The 25649-nt window shown below is 39.8% G+C and overlaps 1 protein-coding gene and 1 long non-coding RNA gene across 3 annotated transcripts in view; one reads left to right on the top strand and one right to left on the bottom strand.

Annotated features, from left to right (window-relative positions):
* Positions 1–23885, bottom strand: part of fam120c (family with sequence similarity 120 member C) — a 69309-nt gene extending 45424 nt beyond the window's left edge. For both annotated transcript variants that reach the window (XM_057860721.1, XM_057860729.1), the window contains exons 1-2: positions 22480–23885; positions 1068–1314 (exon numbers count right to left, since the gene is read on the bottom strand). In XM_057860721.1, coding sequence (XP_057716704.1) covers positions 1068–1314; positions 22480–23016 — 784 coding nt within the window. In that variant the 5' untranslated portion in view covers positions 23017–23885. The remainder of the gene's footprint in view (positions 1–1067; positions 1315–22479) is intronic.
* LOC130931742 (uncharacterized) lies at positions 4282–6122 on the top strand. Its single transcript, XR_009067295.1, has 3 exons — positions 4282–4447; positions 5013–5111; positions 5186–6122. It is a non-coding gene; the product is annotated as an uncharacterized LOC130931742 (long non-coding RNA).
* Positions 23886–25649: the final 1764 nt, after the last annotated feature.

Here is a 25649-nt window from a genome sequence, read left to right as displayed (position 1 = left end):
TGAAATCACTCATTCTCTGACGCCATCACCAAGATGGAGGTGCCAGAGCGCTATAATGACAGGAGGAGCGAAGCGGCAGATTTAAAGACGTATTTCTCGTCATCAGCGCGTTGCCAAATTGTTGCATATAGTCAAATCGTCTCAAAATAGGATTTTAATTCCAATAATAATGCTATTTAAGATTTTGTTTGTCATGTCACAAGCATTTTAAATGCTAAAAATGCTGACACATTTACAATTCTCACAGTAAATCGCTCACGCATAACTCCACAAACTGTAGCTCTAAACTCAATTACAAATGCATACACAAGCATATTAGCTGAAACAACTTACAGTGGATATGGGCCAAAACAGAGCGCAGCTGACCTTTAGTTTGCTGCTCAGTCATACAAGGCGACAGTCCAGCCAGAACAAACGCTGCCACCGGACGGCAGTGTATTTCCATCATTAAACAAAATACAATATTTTTGCACTTTTTTTTGCAGTTAAAGATTTAGGGGTACTTAAAGGGTTTATTCCGATTAACGCAGAATTTCGGGTTACGTTGCAAGCGTAGGAACGGAACTGGTTCGTAACCCAGGGACTACCTGTATATCGGCCGATCTAGAAAAAAGTCCATATATCAGCCAGATATATCAGCCAACTGAATATCGATTGACCTTTATAAGATCATCACCCAAACAGTGAGTATAATACAATTATATCGGCCGATCTAGAAAAAAGATACATAAGATACATAAGAAAGATCATAACCCAAACAAGGAACATAAGACTCTTATATTGACAGATATCAGCTGATATTGAAAACCAACCCTTTATCGGCCCAATATGTCAGCTGGCCGTTATATCGGTCGACCCTCATAAAGAAATATCACCCAAACAATGAACATAACAGTTATCCTATTACATCGGACAATCTACGAAAAAAGTCCAAATATCAACCCGATATATCGGTCAGCCGATATATCAGTTGCTCTTTAGAAAAGACTTTTGTTGTTTTTTAATTTTGAAAAGACTTTGAAACGTGTAAAGCTCCCGTGGCGGTTAACGCGGAGGCGGTTCCTCACCCAGCAGAGCGGCGAAGCAGGGCAGATGCTGGGTCTTGAGCCCTAGCTGCCTGGCGGCTTCCGACAGCAGGTACTGGTGCGTGGTCAGGTTCTTGCCGTTCCAGCTCAGTTTGAGCGCGTGCGAGGAGAAGTAGGCAGGGACATTGCACAGCGCAAACTCCGAATCTTGAGCGATCAGCCCAGCGAAGCCATAGTCCCTGTAGAGGGACAGCACTTCCTGGTGATGATCCTCCAATGTCTGGACCACCTGCAAATAGTCAGCACCATCGTTTTCAAAATGACATCTAGTTACCGTAATTTGGTTTTAACACATCGGGCTAATTCCTAATGATTAGTGTATTGTTCATACCATGCTTGTTTTTGGGGACATGAGCAAATTAAGGAGGCGTAAAATACACGAGTACATGAAGTACATGAAACTTAATGGTCATTTAGGGCTGCCATGATTAATTGACCTATCGACTAATAATTGTTAAAAGTTTTTTGATTTTTGATATAGTCATTGCTGACCTGAAAGATTTGTCGAATTCCTTTTTTGACTCTGTTAATAGTAAATATTGACTCAATTTTTAAAGGCTTCTTTAAAAAAAAAAAAAGATATTAAGGTGAAGGTTTTAACCAAACAAAAAAAAAACTAGAAAAATTATATTTGTAATTTTTTTTTAAAGAATTAGAAAACCTAAAAAAAATCCATAACTTTTAATTTATTTAGTAACTTTTGAAAATAAAAATACAAAAAATATTTAATTAAAAAATGATATATATATATATTTAATATTTAAAATGACAAAAGAAAAAAAACTCAATTTTTACTTTTTTAATTTTTATATTGTTTATTTAAAAACAAAAATGGCTGAAAACGATTTATTTGCATTTTATTTTTAATGTGCTTTTTATATTAAGGCAACACTTGATAACCTTTCATTTTGTCAATTTAGCGACGCCAGTGGACAAAAGCGGTAGTGTTTTGTAGGCCTGTCACAATAAAAATTTTTAGTGTGCGATAATTTATCTCATAAATTATTGCGATATTAAGGCGTCCCGCCAATTTTTTTTAAAACCAATTTACAATAACACAGTGAGAATTCAGTATATATTAATAGATCAAGTACACCCATTTAAACGCGATAATTATTCTTAAATTCAATACTTTTTAAGAAATCACAACTAAAAACAATAGACCATGCCTCTTAAGTAAAAGACAACAATATTAATACCGCATAGAAACACAGAATAACTTAAATGTGTTTTTCAATAAATAAAATTGCACTTAATAACTTAAGCATTTAGGCAAATGAAAACTTTTCCCCTCATAGCTTCTGCTATGGTGTTCCATACGGATGCAACGATACAGTTAAGTCACGTTTCGGTCCGATTTTCGATACAGGGGACACGATTTTAGAGTAGATTCAATACATTTATTGCTCTGAAAAGAAAATAACAATTGTATTTTTTGTTTCGTTTTTTTTTTTTGCTAACGAGCAAACATTTGCCATCATATAAACATGCATTTTAGTGCATAATATTTATGTGCTTACTTCTTACTGATCTGAAGAAATTTTGTATAAAAGTTCTGAGAACAATCTTTACTGTTTGTAAAGTGAGGCGGGGTAAACTGTTGATTGATACAGCTCTCTTAGCAGCTAGGTTTACTACATGAGCAAGACATCCTATTTGTGGTCCGAATCCATCCGTGTCACGTACTGAATTAACAATATTTGCAGCATTATCTATAGTAACTGGTATGGATTGATTTGGCCTTCTTCCATTCAGTCATGGCGGTTTATAATTCATCGATGTCGTATATGGACTACGTTTCCCATAATCACTCTGGGCTCACGCAGCCAATGGCATGGGACGTAGCTCATCTACTTTGCTATTTGATATCTAGTGTGTTCGCGCATTGAAAAAGTTAGCAAACGCCACAGAAGGCACGTCTGCTCATTACTGCACAACACCAGCATATGACAATCGACTTTCATAAACAGGACGAGTTTGAAGCACGGCGCTCTTAATTTGCCACTCAGTGTTCATCATGTCCATTGTCAAAGCGAGGTTGTTCGTAGATAGCCAAGTCGGTAACAATGTTTTGGCGAATTTCGTTGTAAATATCCGGTGTTGTGCCGAAAAATAGCCGCCCCGCGTGAAATGTCACCCCTGACGGGAGCGCCCATACGTCAACAGCACCGGCACGCCGGAGATGGTCCGCAGTCAATCCGGAGCACTGAAGCGGCCGGTATACGTTAAACAATAGGATGTAATGGGAAAGATTGGCTCCGGCGCCATTTTTTGCTGGACCTGGAACGAAGATGCATTTTGCGCAGTTGGTAACAAGGAATCCGAACTTTTAACAGCACGTCTGCCACACGCGCGATGCAGGGCAATAAATCCCAGCGGAAAAATGACCGCCTTCATTTTTATTTATCGTACGATGAATGGAATTATTGCATATTGCGACAGGCTTAGTGTTTTGCCTTAAGACTGCGTTTCCCATGAGGCTCAGCACTGCGACTCCCATTTGCACCAGCGCACACTCGCATAGTGTTGCAAAATCGTGATGGTCGCCTGCAGATGGATTAAACATTTGTTTCAACCAGCTGTGTGAAGGATGAAAAATAATAAGGTAATGAATCCAGCTGTGGCTTAACAGTAGAATGTGACGGTTAGCAACCGTGTGGCTTAGTGTGGCAAACCCCCCCACCTCACCCGAACTCGTCAGGCCAATGTTTTTTCCTGTATATCCTGCTAGTCTCCCTTTCGTTTTCCTCCTCAGACAAAACTTTTTGTCTCTTTGTTGCTCTGCTATCTTTGCAGAATTCCTATAAAAGCGTTAGCATCGACTTCCTTCTTTATAGTGAATGGGGAAAGGTGGAAGTGACGTATGCTGTAAAGCAGTCAGCACCATTTGTAGTTTTTTTTTTGGGTGTGGCAGGGTACCTGCCACCCTCCTCAAAGTTAATTAGTGCCGGTGAAAGCGATACAGACCCCCTCAAGATATAAAAGAAGTGTCATTCAACTAGTTGTCAGTCAATATATCACAAATGTTATGAAAATATTTCATAAAGGTTGAAGTTACCTAATGTTGCTTTAAAAAAAAGAAAAACGCCGCAAATACTCTTGATTTATGTAATCCTCAATGTTAATAATGAAAACATGATCATAGACATCAAGGTACTTGACTGGTAAGCTTCGTCTTTCTCTGCGCCCGCCTGCCCGTAAAAGGCTGTGTGACTCAGCTTCATTTATTAGATATCGGTGGGAGTGAAACTCTCACACATGCTTTTGAGCACAATGCTGGATTTACATTCAAAAAGTACGAAATCTGGACTGCATATCGACAAGACGGATAGTCTCAGGAGTGATTTGTCCGAGGATACAAGGTAATTATATTTTCCGTACAATGTATGCATTTTGAAACGTTGTGAAAAAAATCAATTGGAGAAGTTAGCCGCACCATACCTCGAATTATTTACGTAAAATAACTGCCAACAGCCCGGTTTTTGCTTTTAACAAATAATGGAGACTGTTTTACGTCCATATCTATAAAGAATGCAGTTATTTAAGCATTTTTTCACAAGAATTTTCAACGGAAAAAGCCATTGTGGCAGCACCTTTATAACAAAGAGCTAGTATCATTCTTCGACATATTAACGTAAATAAACTGCCCGTTTTTTTTTTGCTTTTAACCAAGAATTGAGACTTTTACATCCATACCTATAAATAATTCAGGGTTTTAAGCATTTATTCACAAGAATTTTCAACGGAAAAAGCTCGTTTTGCTACGGTGGCCATGTTGGTTTTGTATCACTAATTTTTAGACATTTCTGCGTCCATATTAAAAAACAATCAGATTTTGTGTTTTAATTTATGTAATATTTCAATCTAATAACGTTCAATGAAACACCATGGTCCTGCACCAAACCCTACGCCGACGGCAACAAGCAGATCTTCGTCTAATTTGATCCCGTGCACCTTTGGAAGAACATCTACAGCAGCTTCCACAACAACGGCAGTATGGTGCTGCCCAGGTGTCCTGGGGCTGAAGTAAGTGGTCAGCATTATTCACTTCATAAAAAAGATGAATCAAAACACTTATCTTTCTAAAACATGTTTTTTAGGAGCCTGAGAGGATGAGGACAGGCCGATTCTCTAGCCGGAAGGTACTGGCCAGGTAGGAAAACCACAAGTCAGTCAAGGCCGGCTACAAGTTGACCAAGGAGGTGCTGGTGGGCTCTTCGATCGAGAAGCAGAGCGTCGGGCTCATAATGGCGGTCGTCAACCCCAACACGGTCGCATGGGCAAGAAGGAACACAGGGACACACAGGGCCGACATCCTGGAGATGATCCCGAGGACAAAGGAGACGGCCCGGGCGGTCCTCAAGCAGCCATCTCTCGCCATGGCTCACATGGCATCCTTTGGAATGTCGCTGTGGGACTCCCTGATATGCAGGAAGCACAAGAGCACCTGCTGGAGTTCCTGGCGGTCCCTCTTCAACTGTTGGGTGCAAACTTCTCCAAGGATGTGATTTCAGAAGCGAAGAAAAACAAGGCCTTGGAGTGGCCGGCCATCAGGAAATGGAGCAGTGTCGAGGACGGCAGAGAGGAGATGGGGAGGAACAGGGACTTGTACAACTCGAGGTGGCCAGAAAATGCAAGGCATAGAAAAAGGCTATGTGATTGTTGAAAGACGAGGCTCACATCCTGGTAACACCACATCGATTATTTGCACTGCCTGAATTATCGGACTTTCATATGCATTTTATATTCATGTTTATTTAGATTTCATACTTGCACGTCACTTTTGAGATTTTAACTTATCCTGCACTGTAAAGGGATGCCCCACAATTTCATTGTTTAACTGTATAATGATAATAAAGGGCTATTCTATTCTATAATAAGTTGTGATTGTACATAGAATGTATTAATAATCTATTTACATATTATTTATAATTGATTCTGCATGTTTTCCTCAAGTATTAAGTTTCTGATGTTAAATTGAGTGATTTATCAGCTGATGAATTTTTTTTCTATTTACTGCAAATTAAGTTGCTATTTTGGTCAAAAATACATGTTAAATATTGCTTTTGATCCTGAAAATATAGGTGATTATCTCTGCATTTGGTGATTTTTGTGCATCTCGTGTAAAATCTGATAATTTTATTGCCATTTTAAGTTTTGTTATACTTTTATAAAAAATAATCAGGATTTTATAAGGGAACGACTTTGAATTTTTTGATGCCGCCGCTCATGCAGACTCATAGGCTACGTTCATACTACAGGTCTTAATGCACGAATCCGATTTTTTCGTGTTTTTCCGACTCGAGTGAGGCATTAACTTGACGGTCTGAACGTGACAAGTCGCATAGAACGGGACCATTTCAAATCCGATCTGGGTCACTTTCGTATGTGGTCTAAATCCGATCTGGGCCACATTTTCCCAGACTGTCGCGGCGGTCTGTACTGTCCAGTCCCGCAAATCGGATTTAATGCAGCAATTACGTCATCAAATAGCGAGAGAGTCGTTACCGTAGCGATGCACCTGTGCGTTATTAGCGCCTAGCTTGCAGTGAACACGGCTTTTGAGGAAGAGCTGAGCTTGACAACAGTCATAAAAAATAAAAATGGGTTGAGGATAAGCCTGAGAATGCTCAGTTTTCTCTCTGTTCCAAGTGAGCAATATTTCAACATTGCCTCCACGGCCGAGAGTCGGGACAAACTGCCCGTATGTGTGTGTGACGTGCACGGACAGTGCGTGCATGCTATCGATCCATATAAACTTTGAATATTTGCCTAAACGGGGATTATTTATGTCTGTTATTTGTGTCCACCTTTTGAAAAGCAAAATATGATATCCCTGGAATGACGGATGACGTCTGTCATTTGTTTTGATGGTTCTGCGCATGCGGGTCTTCTTGCTTGGCGGGTGTCGGACTGCGAATTAGTGCGCATGCGTAATACTTGAACGGTCTCAATGGATAAAGGCAGTATGAACGGGCACGCCAAAAAAACGGATATGACAAAAAATCGGATTCATGCATTAAGACCTGTAGTATGAACGTAGCCATATATGGCTAAGCTAGGTGCCTGTTTTGGTTTTAGGTCGGTAGCAGCTTTGGTTTTGAAAATATTTGAAGTTTTTGAAAATAGGCCCTCTATGGATCGGCCCTGTTTACCGTGTCATGTCAAGTCTTATGAAGTCTATGACTAGATATTTACAAACGTATGCTTTTGCTTTGTAGAACTACTAGTATATAGTAAACTAGAAAATGCCATTTCTGGAGAAATGTATTTCTCCCTCACAAAATCTGTTTTATTTTTTCGGACAGGCTAATAGCAGTTAGAATGTAGCATATTTTTCTGAACGCTCAGTGGAGGAGCTTCAAATAGATGTGCTGTTTGTGACAATCTCAGGATTAAGTCTGGCTTTAAGGAGTTCACAAGTCTGGGGCATCGTCTCACTTACTTGATGGCGAGGTTCACTCAAACCCAGACGACTTTCTCCAAGTGGAGAAGGGGAAAATATTGTTGAGCTGGTTGGACTGCCACAAACTATTTTGGTAGTCTAATGAGTTAAATTATCTAAATAATCAGGAATAAGCTCCCCATGATGAGCTCTCTAACTAGCAAACATGTCACAAGCGCCACAGAATATTGTTCGATAACTACATGAACACAGAGTTGTTTATGCTAGCAAAGCTATCCTAAGGACTAAGGCTGTTGGATGAATAGATTTTGAACCGAAACAGACTTTTCTAGTTAAAACAATGTCAAAAAAGTTCGATTTTCAATACCGCATCATTTTGGTTGATCTCAGCCGCCGTAGTTTCCTCTACATTTCCGCTTCCTACCACGAGAGCTCGCAGTCTTAAAGAACAACAACAACCATGGGTATCGGCGATTCTGCTACAAATTTGGACACAGATTGCATAACGCCATGAGGAAGTGTATTATTTCCTGATGTACTTAATGTTGTAAATATTAGAGCTGAAACGAATACTCGAGCAACTCGAGTAACTCGAGTTTAAAAACTGATCCGAGTAATTTTATTCACCTCGAGTAATCGTTTATTTTGACAGCTCTAAGCATCACGTTTTGCTCCGACTACTTTTAATGCGGGACAACGCGCTGATGTCACGTGCGTAGAGGAAGAAGCACAAAAAACAAACAAAAAAAAACTTACTGCAGCCGACAGCCGCTACAAACGACGCGGACATTGCTAAATACTAGCCCGCACGATGCTACGTTGGTAGCAGGTAGCGTCCGATGAGTCTCAGAGATTACATGCATGTTGAACTAGATGCTAAATGACAGACTCGGCCGCGTCTGGGCAGCGTTAGTAAACAGCCGCCATCTTAAAGCAGTAGAGCGCTAAGCGCTCATAAAGAGGGCTAAGCGCTAATAAATAAGATTAACATTAATGTCACTAGCTCAAGTAACGTTAGCCCTGCGGAGGGCTGGGTTTCTATAAATTATGACCACTTTCGATGCTTGGCTAACGTGTCTTACATACAGGCTTTAACATAACATAGTGTTATGGAGTGATGAGGGTGTAAAATAAAAACTCAATAATTGCTAACTATCAATTTTAGCTCAGTAGTCATTGCTGGATAAAACACCAAGTCGCACTGGTCCCTAATGTGCTCCAATACAGCCTGTATCATACATTTATTTTGAACACAGGGTCCCCCCAGGAATGATACATCTAAATTCAAGACTTTTAAGACCTGTTTTAATGCCATTTCAACTGAAAATTAATACTTTTCTCGCACCCATTATTTAGATCATATTGAATCATATTAAATAAATAAAGCACTGAACATCAAATTTAACCTCAATTACTAAGTGTGTTTGACAAAAGAATGCATATATATTGAAGATACAATTGAAACACATTTAAAGTAACATTATAAAGTACATCAGAATTTTTTTAAACACACACACGCACACAATAATTATGGACAAAAAGAGGAGGACAGGACTCAGACCAGCCATCTTCTGTAACAGGCTAGCCGCTAGTGCACCTGCCAACACCCCAGTGAACATGGCTAACTCTCGAGTTAAAACGGCGAAATTCACATTCATTCGAAAGGCAAACCGAAATGTTTAAGCAGGTCCACCGCCTTCGCATGACCCATAAACTGCAACCTGGATGTAACTTGAGCCCCTATCACATACTCCAAAACAACGGGAATATCGCGGGACTTAACCGTGCAGCAGGTGTGTGTGAAAACAATTTCCCGTGTCGACTGACATGGGAAGCAGTGTTTTTTAAAATTTTTTAAATTAAATTTAAAGTAGGCATTAAATTCCCGGGTCACAGCAGATGGCTGATGACTTAAATATCATAGCGGCGGCCGATGTAACTTCCTCCCTCTTCGCAGTAAGAGGAAAAGCGGTAAACAAACATCGCAATTATAAACATAGCAAGTTGAAAACAGCTAAATTAAACTGAAAACGTGACCAAAATTAAAATGTCAATTATTACGTCGGGCCGGGCCAGGGTTCTTTTTGAAATAACTATATATTAACGATGTATGAATGATAAACTAAGGAATACTTGTTATAAAATAAATAATTTGGATAAAAAAAAAATAAGGCACTGTATGGTCATTGCAGAGCCAGAGCGTGCCTATACGCCCTTTTTAATCTTCCCCTCTGCGAGTTCCCAAAACCGCATCTGTTTATTTATATTTAAAAAACTTTTCCAGCGTTATTTCGTTGTGTAAATAAATTTATAATGATCATAAAAATATGTAGTCTATTTAAACATTAAGAAAATGTGCGTTTTTTTCTGCCAACTTAGAATTCGTCATAAAACACAAGCTTTTATGCAGACATCGTCACAAATGTTATCACACAAAACGCGGGTCGGGCTTTAATAGCCGCGGATCAGTTCAGGTCGGGCTGGACTTTTTAGGCCCGATTTTACCTCAAAGTCTTGATGAGCTTAAATTCGCTGCAGTTACGAAGTCGGGAATGCTCCCTTCGGGAAAAAAACACGATTTGACCAACATTATGTTTAACAAAGTTTTCCAGCGTTATTTCATTGTGTAAATGCATTTATAATATTCATAAAAATATGTAGACTATTTAAACGTTAAGAAAATTTGCGTTTTTTTTTTCTGCCAACTGAAAATTCGTTACAAAAGACAGTTAAGACATTGGGAATGCTCCCTCTGGAACAAAACGCAATATGACCAACATTGTGACAGCCGATGCCGACCAAAAATGACGTAATATCCGAAACAGATCACCAATGGACTCATTTGAAGTATATGAATGGTGGTCTGTTTTGGTGTTCAGAATCCACAATACTTCTGCCTGCAGGGTTTTCGTTCCACCGACAAACGGACGCATTCCCGATGCAGAGGTGGATGGATTCTCCGTTTTGCCGGTTGTGGTGGTTTAGCACGCACGAGTTGCATTTCGATTTGTAGTGCAGTGCATCGTAAAAATTCTATGCATCATCTTCGTTATGGATTTTAAAAAAAAACAACAAAAAAAAACAAAACAAAAAAAAAAACTTCGTCACGGATATAATTTAGGTTGCACAGAGATGTTCTTGAAAATTAAGACCACGGTGAAAAAATTCCAGACTTACAACAGCTAATTTAATACTTTTGATACCTTTTATAATGGAAAACTAAATTCAATGCTTTTTTAATACTTTTAATAACCCGCGGGTACCCTGGAACACTGCAAAAACTCAAAATCCTATCAGGACTTAGAGTTTAGACTAACTTAAAACTTAACTGGAACTTAAAAATGGCTTGACACAAATAGAAATTCAACTGAAACACGTGGGAAAAAATCCTAACTTTTAAGTGATGTGTGTTATCAAGCGTAACGGCATTTTTAGGTATATATATATTTTTTAATAAGATCTAAAGGTTTTTTCAGTGAAAGCAGTGAATTAGTCTTTTTTTTTTTATTCTAGTTACATCTGAGATGCAATTGTTGGCTGTTTTCAACAATATACATCAAAAAGACATTGATTGACTGAAAATGGTTCAAGATTAGATGAAATGTCTTGTTTTCTCATGTATATTTATAATTGCTCTTCACCTAAAAATATATTTGTTCTATCCGATAACTCGTTTAATCGATAGAATTTTCAGTCGATTACTCGATTACTAAAATATTCGATAGCTGCAGCCCTAGTAAATATACAAGGATTGCAGTGGATTGTCAAATAAAATATGCAGCCATAAGATGTTCAACACTTCATTTGTCTGCACACTTTCATGTACAACACGGACAGTATTACAGCACCACGTCTGTGTATTTTGCACTATACCACAAGTATGAAAGTTGATGCGTGTGCGTCTGTCTCGTTTTCCTGTCAAGATGCTGCTACTAGATTACAATAACGAAAAGCATGCCATGTTTTTTTTTTTTGTTTTAATACAACAACATTTTGGCAAAATGCATAGGTCTGCATTTGGAAATTGAATCTACAGTGGGGAGTATATGTATATGCACGTTTGACCTGATGTCTTTTGTAAAGATTAGGTTCTCATAAACCTAAGGGATCATTCTGATTGTTACCTTCACTGGGGTGCATATTTGTGTTTCTTTAGACAAGGTGACTGCCACTTTGCATATTGTTGTTTTTGAGTGACAATTTTGCACTAATCATTAACTGTTGTAAGACCAGAGGGAAATATGACAGCACATCATCCTGAGCCTGGCTGCTACCTACCTCACCTGACTGACTGGCTAGCTGGTTTGCAGACTGACCTGCTGAAAGACGACCTTTTCTCATTTTTTATTTTCTTTCAACTGGTATATGTACTTTCTTCTTTAAGCATCACTTTAAGAACAGAGCTGGAGTCCGTTGCATCAATAAAATTCTCTTAATCCCAAGGGCTTGTTCTATGTGTATTGAAAGAGTCAAATTCACTGGCACTTTTGAGTTCTGATTGAGAAAAAAATAAGTTCAAACAGAAGACATTCCTAGTACTTTGTCATAATTTTTATTTCGCCAAGAAATTAAAGACGCACAATAATATCGCTTACTGAGAATTATCGGCCGATAAACCAGATTTTAAAATTTTATATTTATTTATTTTTATAAATATTTTTTTCATATTTTGGCTGGGGGGTGCGACTTACACTCAGGAGCGACTTATGTGTGAAATTATTAACACATTATGTTATCATTTCACATGTTATTGTGGTGTTTTGGAGTGACACTGATGGTTTGGTAAACTTTTTAGCATGTTCTTTATGCTATAGTTATCTGAATAACTCAATAGCTATGGCCACGTTCGCGTTCAGCCTTTTGCAATGTGTGTTCAATTGTATTATTGACTTTTTATATTGAAATGCATGCTTTTAGTTTGTGGCGCTTTCACGCCCACGTGGGGGCGCACTCGCACTTGTTTACGTGGAAAAAGAGCACACTCACGCCAGAAGAAGACGGACAACTACGTAGGTAAGAGTGAGTGGGCGAGTTAGCGAGAGAGAGACACGGCTGCGAACCTACGTTCATTGTTTATGCTTTCAAAATATCTCTACAGAGGCAAAGCCTGTGTGTATCATCTTTTCTGTTGTTGTTGTGTGTTTTCCACTCGCGATCGGACACTTAGAGCCAGTTGTGTGGTTGTTTGAACGATTTGCTAATGCTAGCGAACGCATGCTAACCGTTTAATGTCATTGCTCTAAGAGCACCTAATTATCATTTCTTTACGTTGATGCGAACCTGTTTGGTATCAAACACCAAATTGATTCAGCACATTATACGGACGTCCAGCATCGTCATTTGGGAGTTCGCTGTATAGCCGGGACCAAGCCGTAGCGTCCTGGTAAGGACAGTACATTCTCATTTCGTTGTTCATGCACTGTACACTGTACATTTATTCAGCATGTTGTTCTCTATTGTATTTTTATATTAAATTGCCTTTCAAGATATATCTGTTCTATGTGTTGGATTTTATCAAGTAAATTTCCCCCAAAAAAGCGACTTATACTCCGGTGCGACTTATATATGTTTTTTTTCTCTTTGTTAGGCATTTTATGGCTGGTGCGACTTATACTCAGGTGCGACTTGTAGTCCGAAAAATACGGTATATGCCCGATTTAGCCTCCAAATGTGCGCAATCGACGTAGTTTTCTCTAATTCTGCGTCGGCACGTCAACCCCTCCTAAAGGCATTTTTTTGCAATCAACTATTTACTTTGTTAACATTATTAGAGCTAAAATGATCACACAAATAATTGGGATAACTCGATTTAAAAAATTGATCGAGGAATTTTCCCCACCTCGAAGAATCGTTTAATTTTGCCAGCTCTAAGCATGACATTTTGCTCTGACTACTTTCAATGCGGCACAACGTGCTGACGTCACATGCGTACAGGAAGAAGAGAGGCGGCGGATACATTTGATTTCAACCACGCATGATAATAGAGGTACCTACAAAGAAGCCTACTAAGAGAACGGCACCAAGAAAAACAGAAAATGTCAAAAGTGTGGGAGCATTTCAAGATGAAGACCAACGCGAACACTGTTTCAAGTTTTTAATGTAACACAGCGTTTGCATAACACTACCCCCACCCGGCCCCGGCTACCCCGCCGACGCTTCTGCACCCCGGCTGGACCCCGCAACCGATGACTGCCCCCGAAACTCGGGCCGGGCACCACCGCGCGACCCGCCCGCCTAGCCCCCACTCCACCGAAGGCAGAGGCACCCCATTTACTCCGAGATCGGAGGAGCGATAGTGGGGACAAGGAAAAATTTAGTTAACGTAACGCTAACGTAGCATTAGCCCTGCGGAGGGCTATGTTTCTATTAATTATGACTACTGTTAATGCGTGTCTAACGTGTCTTTCATACAAGCTCTATGTAATCTGTAAAAACGTAGCGCTGTAGAGTGATAAGGGTGTAAAATAAAAACAATTAAGATAACTGTCAATTTTAGCTCGGTAGTCATTGATGGATAAAACACCAAGTAGCTCTGGTGCCTAATGTGCTCCAATACAGCAAATATACATCTATTTTGAACACTGCAAAAACTCAAAATCCAATCAGGACTTACAATTTACACTAAATCAAACTTGAACTGAAACTTATAAATAGCTTGACACAAATGGAAATTCAATTGAAACACTTGGGGAAAAAAACCTAACTTAAGTGATGTGTGTTATCAAGCGTTAATAATTTTTTCCCCCCTATAAGATCATAGGTTTTTGGAGTCAAAGCAGTGAATGTTTTTTTTTCTAGTCACATCTGAGATGCAATTGTTGGCCGTTTTCAACAATGTACATCTAAAGGACATTGTCTAAACATGGTTTAACATTAGGTGAAATGTCATGTTTATAACTGCACTTTGCCTGAAAAAAAAAAGTTTTATCTGATTATTCATTCATTCATTTTCCACGCCGCTTTTTCCTCACGAGGGTCGCGGAGGTGCTGGAGCCCATCCCAGCTAACTACGGGCAGTAGGCAGGGGACACCCTGAACTGGTTGCCAGCCCATTGCAGGGCACAAGGAGACATACAACCATTCACGCACACACTCATACCTACGGACAATTTAGAGTGTTCAATCAGCCTACCATGCATGTTTTTGGGATGTGGGAGGAAACCGGAGTTCCCGGAGGAAACCCACTCAGGCACGGGGAGAACATGCAAACTCCACACAGGAAGGCCGAAGCCCGGGATTGGACCCTTGATCTTAGAACTGTGAGGCAGACGTGCTAACCACTCAGCCACCGTGCCGTTCTGATTAATCGATGCAATTTTCAGTAGAATACTTGATTACTAAAATATTCAATAGCTACAGCCCTAAATATTATTATAATATACATTTAGAAGTTGGTGTTAACTCCTAGTTCGCATTTGATGTGGAAAAAGTAGCAATTCTATTTTGCTCCAGAAACAATTTTTGTGGTGTATTGTTTAAAATTGCATACAGTAGGCCAAAAGTATGGACACACCTCATTCAATGCAACACAAATGAATATCCCAACTCTATTGATGAAGCAATAAATTCCACTATTCAACCCTGAAAAGGCATACCTGTGAAGTCAAAAACCATTCTAGGTGACTCTCTTGAAGCTCATCGGCAAGTGTGCGCAAAAAAGTAATCAAAGGGTGGCTACTTTAAAGATGCTCGAGTATACATTTTTAGTTATTTCACCCTTTTTTTTTTTGCTAATTACATAATTCCACGTGTTCATAGTTTTATTACCTTTAGTGAGCATTTACAATGTAAATAGTCATGAAAATAAAGAAAACACACGAATGAGAAGGTGTATCCAAACTTTTGGCCAGTACTGTATATTAGAGGAGTTCCAAAAAATCGATTATTACATACATCGCGATTCGACACGTGACGATTCGATTACGATTCATAAAGGTTCCCTCATAACTTTATGACAGCTGCTCCTAGCGGAACGAAATTCACGTCTGCCGCCCGGACAACGTTAACGGACACACGCACAACATTATGATAGATGCTCCCGGTTACTGGGAGAGAGATTTACTCCTTTTTAAAAGACTGGAAAATAAATTGGTGTATGAGATAGGCAGGTAAAGAAGCACGACTGACTGTGCCCAAGTTATTTTTTAGAGCGAGAGAAGGATAGTTCATTGCTCCTTGTCTTTCAAATGTCCAGCAGTAGTTTTAAGGCATTTCAACTGAAAAATGTCCTGTGTTGCTAAGACCTGTGTGCGTCTATAAGAGGTGAGTACACGAATCCTCTTGTACTGTTTAGCCTTTATTGTTGCTTTTGAGATGTTAATAGTTAGCGCCGAGCGCTAAGCTAATTCACTAACGTGGATTTCATATGCAGAACGTGCAAAACCATGATTAAGTACAGCGGTAACACTACAAACATGTGAAATAGTACAGAAATCTGTTGTTGCAAGTGCTGCCTGGGAGCAGACAGGTGCGTGTGCGCGTGGGTGGGTAGGGAGCGAAGAAAGTGCGCGCGCTGCAATGAGTGTCTATGTGTGCCAATGTTGGAGGCTTTTTTATGTGCTCGGCAATAAACGCCACAAGTTAAAAGTTATCAAGAGCAGTTGGGGTTTCCACCTGTCACTCCAAGAGTTACACAAGGGAGGTAACACTGTGAAATCGAAGTGTATTGGTTAAAAGAAATCTTATTTCTAAAGACACTTTGTGTCCAGAAAATGTGGAATTAATTCCACCAGTGCACATTTTATTATATTGTTGAGAAAAATAAGTACTTCCTTTAAAATCCTTAATGTTTTTGCATTTTCTTGTACAAAATTAAAAAAGCAGCTTAAGTGCAGCTTTTCGTTGTATGGGCAAGTTTCCATCTTTCCTGTTGAATCATAAGGATATTTTAAATAAATAATGGCCATAAATTCATTTCGCAACTTTATTCATCAGTAATTTACGATGCATCGATAATAAGTGATAATCGCGATAACCGTGATCATCGTCAATACCGTGATCATCGTTCAAAAATCGAATCGTAGCACCATGAATCGTAATTTAATTTAATTGTGGGGTGCCTCAGATGGCACACCCCTACTGTATATACCTTTTAATATAATTATTGGCTTGACATTATCGGTTATAGACTGGAAGGAGGAGGAAATGATTGGTTATCGCATCGGTTGAAAAGTGCATCATTCTGCATCACTACAAGAAATTGTAATCGATATTGGAAAATTGGGCTTGAGAGAAAACAATCGGGATTTTTTTGTTAGGTAAAATCGAACAGCTCAACTGAGGGATATCTTTAGCAAAAAAATGCCGACTGTTTGTGTCCACTCTCTCACGTCCAACTGACACCCTATAAAAATAAATGGCACTTCCTAGCTTTTTTCTGTTGTCCACTTTTTGGGCGCATTTTTTACCAATTCTTACCGTTCCAATTTTGAACCTTTCCAAAAATTCACACTACACAGGCTCTCTTTTGACTTTGCCCCTCACATTTACGTGTGATAAAACCCTTCCAGTCTAAATGAATTCAACATCAAATCGCCGTCAACGGCAACAAACGAGTTATCAAGAAAATGATCTGAAAATGAATAGCAAATGACCAAAAACCTACAGGAAGTGAGAGCAAAGCATCCCCGTGTAATTTCACCAGAAATCGCATTTTCTAGTTGCTTACTCCTACTGAAATATGTATATAAAATCACAGATAACAGCAGCAGCCAAACACCCACCTGTGTCCAATTTTCCTACAAATGTCACTAAATATGAAATGAAAGAATCATCCCACGCCCGCGCTGAATGAAACACTCAAAATAAGCGCGGGTAAACAAAGCTCCTACTCAGCAAGTCTTCAACAATGTATGTCAAGTTCAGCCAGTTCATGTTATGCAATTCCTCGCCGTCCACTTGTATCGAAGGCCCGGCGCAATTTATAACGCGCTACTACGAGGCCTGTCGCCATGACAAATTTTAGTGGCCGAGATATTCTCATAAATTATTGCCGATTTGCGATATCATCACCCCCCCCCCCCCCAAAAAATTAACAAATTTAACCACTAATGTAGTGACAATAGATCCTAATAAACCAGCCATTACAGACAGATTATCAGCCGGCAAATTATGTCACTATTAGGGATGCAACGATACAGTTAAGTCACAGCTCGGTACGATTTTCGATACGAGGGACACGATTTTTGATTCGATTCAGTACATTTATTGCTCTGAAACAAAAACCACACAAGTTTTTTTTATTTTGCTAACAAGCAAAAATAACAATGCCATCATATAAAAATGCATTATAGTGCATAATATTTAGGTGCTTACTTTTTACTAATCCAAACAAATTTTGTATTTAAGTGCTGAGAACAATCTTTACTGTTTGTAAAGTGAGGCGGGGCACACTGTTGATTGCTATTACTCTCTTAGCAGGTACGTTTACCACGAGAAAAACATCCTATTTCTGGTCCGAGTTCATCTGTGTTACATACCGAATTAACAATATTTGCAGCATTATCTATAGTCACTGGTATGGATTGATTTGGCTTGCTTAACTTCCATTCAGTCATGGCGGTTTTTAATTCATCGATGTAGTATATGGACTACGCATCCCATGATCACTCTGGGCTCAAGCAGCCAATGGCACGGGACTTGGGGGGATCTAAAGTAGCACATCTAGGTTGCTATTTGATGATATCTAGTGAGTGCGCGCGAGTGATGTCGGGCATTAGAAATAGTTAATAACACAGAAGTCCCGCCTGCTCATTACTGCACAATACAAGCACTTGACAATCGACTTTCATAAACAGGACAAGTTTGAAGAACAACGCTCTTAATGTGCCACTCATTGTTCATCATGTAACCGTGAGTTAGCTCTCTGTGACCCACACTTAACCTGTCTGTTGTCAAAGGCAGGTAATTCGTAGCAGCCAAATTGCAACAATATATTGGCGGTCTCTGTTGCACGTATCCGTAATGACTAGAGGTGGGAATCTTTGCGCACCTAACGATTCGATCACGATTCAGAGGCTCCGATTCGATTATAAATCGATTAGTGATGCATCACAACCCCCCCCCCCATTTTTTTGTACACTAGTTCCAAAATTGTTCAGAAATCCTCTTAGGCTAAACAAACTACTATTTCAGTATCAAGTTAACAGTTAAAAACAGTAAATAAAATACTCAAGTCCCCATTCTGTATCAGCAGCTTTAAACTACATTCAATTAATGTTGTAAATCAACCGTTAAAGTTGTTAAAATTGCTCCCCTTATTCCATAATTTCCCTTGTCTATTTTCGACGTGAAAGTTTTAAAACTGTTTCATCATTTAAAGATATTCAAGTCAAGATTTTGCCGATTTTTTAAAGTTTTTTTTTTTTTTTTTTAGATAAAAATTTGGTTCGCTACAACAGAGCCTTCTAGAGACATCTATTGCTTTAAGATGGCGCCTGTTGACTAGCGCGGGAAAGTGTCATTTCGCATCTAGTTCTTGGTATATGATCTAACACGGCCGTCGTCTGTCACTTCATATCTAGCTCTAGATATATGTGATATCTACCATAGCCGTATGTTGCCGTATGTTTGTAGCAACTGGGCGCTGTTTGTAGCGGCTGATGGCCGCAGTCAGGTATTGTTTTTTTTTTTTTTTTATCTAGCTGCATGAGTTGAACATATTTACTCTCGGTCCGTTCCTCATTGCGTCCTGAAGACCGGGCTGACTGTGTTTTATTTCCGCTTTACCTGGTATAATTAAATAATCGGAATTGATATGTTTGTGAATCGTGCTCGAATCTTCCATGGCCGAATCGCGAATAATCTAAGAATCGGAAATTTCGCATGCCTCTAGTAATGACAGTGTTTGTTAAATATGTACGAGTGGGAATAACATATCAGCTCACCCAAAATGCTACCAAACAACAGATCTACACGATATTGAAGCCGGCAAGCCGCCTCTTTACGTTTATGTCTTTCCTCACGAGCAACGATCCTCGTGTGCCACAACTCCCACCTTTCATGCAGTTTGGGGGAGGAGTGGAGGAGGGGGGCTGCTAGTGGCAGAGTTTGTTTTTTCGGAAAATACATTTTGGGAGCTTTTCATTTGGATCGAATGTTTTTGAGCATTGAATCGAAGAGGGCGTATCGAACGGTTCAATATAAAACAGAGTACTGTTGCATCCTTAGTCACTAACTCCATTTATGTCCAGCTCGGACCTTTTACATCCATTCGAATGGGAGATAATTTGCTGGATGACAGAAAATGACATCTGTCATAAGCATCCATTCATGTTCATAGCAGTGTAATGTTATAATTATGATGGTCTTATGACAGTCTTATGGCCCCACTGTCAAATAAATTGTTATCAAATTCCATAGCTAGCAGTTAATGAAACAACTACAACAGTAACTGAATAATTATGACAAAAAATGAATTTTGATTTATTTACGTCTGTAGCGCTGCAATGCATGCTAGGAGGCATGTTGGACGACAGCAGTGTTGACAGCAGGTGGCAGCAGAGGTTGACTGTCTGCCCCAAGGGAGCAGTGATGGCCAAATTGAAGCTTCTTGAAGCAATGAAGCTTTGCAGCCAATTGGTTCAAAGCTTCACGGTGGTTCATTTGGTCTTATGACAGTCTTATGATGCCGCTGCGAAATAAAGTGTTACCGGTTGATATCTTTTGGTTTAAATTAGGGCTGCAGCTATCGAATATTTTAGTAATCGAGTAATCGACTGAAAATTCTTTCGATTAATCGAGTAATCAGATAAAACAAATATATTTTTAGGTGAAGAGCAATTATAAATATACATGAGAAAACAAGACATTTCATCTAATCTTGAACCATTTTCAGTCAATGTCTTTATTTTCAATGTATATTGTTGAAAACAGCCAACAATTGCATCTCAGATGTAACTAGAATAAAAAACTAATTCACTGCTTTCAGTGAAAAAAACTTTAGATCTTATTAAAAAAAAAAAAAAAGTGTTTTTGCAGTGTTCAAAATAAATGTATGATACAGGCTGTATTGGAGCACATTAGGGACCAGTGCTACTTGGTGTTTTATCCAGCAATGACTACTGAGCTAAAATTGATAGTTAGCATTATTGAGTTTTTATTTTACACCCTCATCACTCCATAACGCTATGTTATGTTAAAGCCTGTATGTAAGACACGTTAGCCACGCATCGAAAGTGGTCATAATTAATAGAAACCTAGCCCTCCGCAGGGCTAACGTTACTTCAGCTAGTAACAGTAACGTTAATCTTATTTATTAGCGCTTAGCGCTCTTTATTAGCGCTCTACTGCTTTAAGATGGCGGCTGTTTACTAACGCTGCCCAGACGTGGCCGAGTCTGTCATTTAGCATCTAGTTCAACATACATGTGATCTCTATGAGACTCATCGGACGCTACCTGCTACCAATGTAGCATCGTGCGGGCTAGTATTTAGCAACGTCGGCGTCGTTTGTAGTGGCTGTCGGCTGCAGTAAGTTGTTTCTTTCTTTCTTTTTTGCTTCTTCCTCTTGTCCCGCATTAAAAGTTGTCCGAGCAAAACGTGATGCTTAGAGCTGTCAAAATAAACGATTACTCGAGGTGAATAAAATTACCCGGATCAGTTTTTAAACTCGAGTTACTCGAGTGTTCGTTTCAGCTCTAATCGCCACATTAGAACCCAGTTTGTTACATTATTACAGGTATTATTATTATTACTATTATATTATTCCGATTTTTATTCATAATTTATGTTTTAATCTTTGTAATTGATATTTGCAATTGTAACATTAATATTTATTAAGAATTTAGTTCAGGTATTCAGGCTGTGGAAACGAATTAATGGAATTATAATGTATTGTTATGGGAAAATCCTGCTCGACATACGACCAGTTCGACTTACAGTCCTGGAACGAATTAACTTCGTATGCAGAGGTACCACTGTATCTCAATATCTCAAAAACGAGAGCAGTAATAATACAACTTTTACTGTCGTATTATTAATTCCACATTTATTTTCATATAGTAATAGTTTGACTTTTTTCTCGTACTATTACTACAAGAATAGAAGTATTGTTACTTAGGGGTAATGCAGCTAAATAAGCAGCTATGTACTTTGCAGAGCGTGTTGCGGTCTGTTAAAATCAACAATAGTGCAGTCATCTTGTGTTTTAGAAGTGGTTTTACAAACAAGGAAATCCTTAATATTTTGGCTTATCTACATCAAATTATCATCAATAGAATGATTTTTAATCTAATGCTTCGTCGTAGGTCCTAGCGCAGGTAAATGTACGTAAGTGCATAGCGGCTTCCAGCTCCTACGTAATAAAACTTTTTTTCCCTTGTAGCAATAGTACGACTTATCTCAGTTATTTGTTATTTTACTGGCTCTTTTTATAGTTGCAAAATGCAACCATTTGGTCGCAGTCTGGAGCCCTGGTAAATTGTTTATTTTGCAATTTTCCTTTGCATTATGTTCTATTATCTACTTCATCACAAGTATTATTGGTTAAGTTAGGTATATGGAATGATTCAAATGTCTTTTGCTATTGTTTTGTTCAAATGTTATCAGGATTATAAAATTTAATGTGACATTTCAGAAGGGCTTGGAACAGATTAGGGCATTTATATGCAGAACGCATCTTTAATTAAGGAATTTTCAGGTTCCGAGACTACATCTAAAACCAATTAATTTCGTTGAGTAGAAGTACCACTATATTAAATAAAACAAAAAAATATATATATTTTTAAATGTATTGCATAATATACTGTATTTTTTTTTGGTCAATTATGGTATCGGTACAGTAACGGTAGACCGAGAATCGGTACGGGGATTAAAAAAATAGTTATCGTTGCAAAACTAGTCGCAACCAGACTGTATTCTTATTTGGTCATTTGTCACTCAGCAACTAGGTCGGCATTGCTAATGAGAATCTGTTGTCAACAGGATCGATAAAGGTTCAATTCGTCAATTAGAGGCTGGAAGTCAAAAAGAGCAACGACCGTTAGCTCACCCGCACGCGGAAACGGAACATGGCGAGGCGGACGCAGTGGCTGAGGCAGGCCGGGGGCAGGAACCATGCCCGGGGAGGCGGGGTGGCCTTGCTGCCGACGTGGTTGACGATGAGTTGCGCGGTCTGTCGCTGGCCCTGAGCTCGCCGCGCCCACTCGGGCCAGCGCTCCTTGCCCAGCGTGCCGTTGAACACAACCACGAGCTCCAGGCCCCCCTGGAACAAACAGGCCTGGGAGAGTGCGGCCAAATAGCCCAGCATGGCGTTCCACTGCCCGCCGCACACCCAGTCCGTCTGGTAGCCGCCGTAGAGGCGCTGCAGGCCGGAGTCGGCGTCCACCAGGATCCTAGCGGGCGGGGGCGGCGGCGGAGGAGGCGGCGGCAAGGGCCCAGGGTGGTGAGGCCCAGGATGGTGCGGGTGGTGAGGGTGCGGGTGTGGCGGCTGGCGGGCCGCGGTCCGGGCTAGCTTCAGCAGGTCCACGGGGACCGCAGCGCCGGGACAGCGCTTCTCCAGGTACTCCTGGAAGCCCTGCACTCCCATGACGGTGGTGTTAAGCCTGTGCGTGTGGCCGGGAGCGGGCTCGGAATACGTTCTGTACGCCGTCTCGCCGACGGGGCAGAGCGGCCAGACGAGCTAGCCGACAGACAGCGAGCTAATTCCCGAACTGAGGATGAGTGAGCTTTAGCCTGCCGAGTAGCCGACACCAGAACCGGTCAAGCGCGATGGCCCGCCGCCCGCCTGACGTCCGCTCCTCAATATGACTCGGTCCGCTTCAGACGTGGCCGCCGACCGTCGCGTCCATCTCCGTAGATCTGGGGCCGGTGGAGCTACGACGACTGGTCGATGTTCAGTCTGCGCACAACATGGCAGGCGGCGGTGAAAAAGTGGCCGGTGTCGAGAAATGCACGCGCGTGAAATGGACGCGATACTGCGCACTAGTTAGCAAAGCTGGACGGCCACTTGGCCGACATGTTAAACGCGGCGGCTAGCCGAACTCTTTCAACTGACAATTTGCCACCGGCTAAAACTCAGAACCGACTACAATGTCCGCATTGGGTGGCCCGCATGAAGAGAAAAAGCACCCCAAAACGTCGTGTTTGCGAGCGTCTAGTTGCACTTGTGTCGGCCAAGTGTTGTAGCTGGCTGGCTAGCTTGGCAGGGTCCCCGGTGTGATTTTGACGCGTCAACTCCCCGAGTCAAGTCCGGGGCGGATACGACGCGGAATGGGATGGATGTTTGGCGGAATAAAAGAAAACAAAGTTAAAGAAAAGAAAAAGAAAAGTCCAATGGCGCCTCCTTCGCTGTCGTCCACGCTCACGGCTTCATGTTGGGGAGGGGAACATTACTTTCAAGCGACATCGGCCATCTTGCGACTTCCTCGCGGCCCAGCCGAGTGGGAGAGAAGGCAGGGAAACCGAGGGAGGAGGCGCTACCGTGAGGGCTTATGGGAAATGAAGTGTACAGCTAGAACTAAAGCCACTTTACAACAACATAAAAAACTACAGCTCCCTACGCTGAAGTGGAAGCGTTTCTTTCATTCACTGTGAAGTGAAAGACTGCTTCATACTTGTCGTCAAGCTAAGAGGCGATTTCGCCGAAAAACGTGTCCCGAGTCAAGCGCTACAAATATCACTCCCCCGAATTTGGTCTTTCCCAACATATTAATACTCACAATTTTATCTTTTTTCATAAATTGGGCAGGTAATGTAAATGTTTAGGGAAAATTACGTAAAACACGAGGGTCTTAGTGTTAATTTCATGCCCGAATGTGTAGATTAACAAATTGCGTTCGATATTGTGAGTAACCGCCAGCACGATTGATTCCCTTCTGTTTGTCTCCCTCATGTGGCCATAAGTGAAACATTCCTCTACCCGTTCCATGCTGCATTGATCATTTTCTTATCACACTAATTTGTCCTTTGTGCAAAATTTACTGATGTAAAATTACTGAAACAAATACAATACAAATCAAATAATCGCGTGAGATTAATCACATTTCATCGCACTCTGTAAAAGAAGGATTTTTTAATTGTGAAAAAGGATGCACATTTTAATCGCGATTAATCTTGTCACACGAGATTAATTGCGAATAATCGCAATCAGAAAAATAATGAATTCCAAGTAGTAATTAACCCTTATACTGTACTTCTAAACTGGTTACTAATTTAATCGTAATTAATCGCGTGAAATTCATTGCAATTAGTCATATTTTGTAAAATAATTGATTAAAATAAATTAATCGGCACACTTTTATTTTCAAAATTGGTTCAAATTTTAATCGTAATTAATCATGTGAAATTAATTGCTATCAATGGCATAATGTAAAATGATGCATTCCAATGTAGTTATCAGCACTTTTACTTTCAGGCTAGTTAATAATTTTAATCGTTATAAATGGAATGAGATTAATTGCAATTCATCATTCATTCAATTAATCTGCACACTTTTATTTGAAATAATTGGTACGGATTTTAATTGCGATCAATCATGTGCAGCGGACTTATTTTTTAAAATGTTACACGTTATATTCATCATTAATAGTCTACAATTAATCAAGTTAAATCACCTTCAGTAAAAAAAAAATGTCAAATGTAGTAATCAGCACACTTTTATTTTCAAAATTGGTATGGATACTAATTGCACTTAATCATGTGCAGCAGACTTATCAATCAATCAATCAATCAATCAATCAATCAATCAATCAATCAATCAATCAATCAATCAATCAATCAATCAATCAATCAATCAATCAGTCAATACTTATATAGCGCTTTTCCACCCTTCTTATATTTAAATTTGTTACGCATTTTATTTGTGATTAATAGTATGGTAATAATCGCGGTTAATTGCATTCTGTAAAACAATTCAAATGTAGTATTAAGAGCACTTTTATTTTAAAAAGCTGTGGAAAAAGCTGTACCGCATGCAAACAGGAAGGATTGTCTCAGGAGTGATTTGTTTGAGGATTCAAGGTAATTATTAAAATATTTTGTACCATGCAGGCATTTAGAAACGTTATGGAAAAAAATCAATGGGAGAAATTAGCTGCTACGGCATTGGCATCATAGTTCGCAACATTTATGTAAAAAAATGCTGACTGCCCGTTTTTTTTTTTTGCTTTTACCTAAGAATCGAGACTGTTTTACATCCATATCTATAAAGAATTCGGGGAT

This window comes from Corythoichthys intestinalis, chromosome 2, assembly GCF_030265065.1.
Source record: "Corythoichthys intestinalis isolate RoL2023-P3 chromosome 2, ASM3026506v1, whole genome shotgun sequence".
Taxonomy (NCBI): Eukaryota; Metazoa; Chordata; class Actinopteri; order Syngnathiformes; family Syngnathidae; genus Corythoichthys; species Corythoichthys intestinalis.
This window is presented reverse-complemented; position numbering and strand designations above follow the sequence as displayed.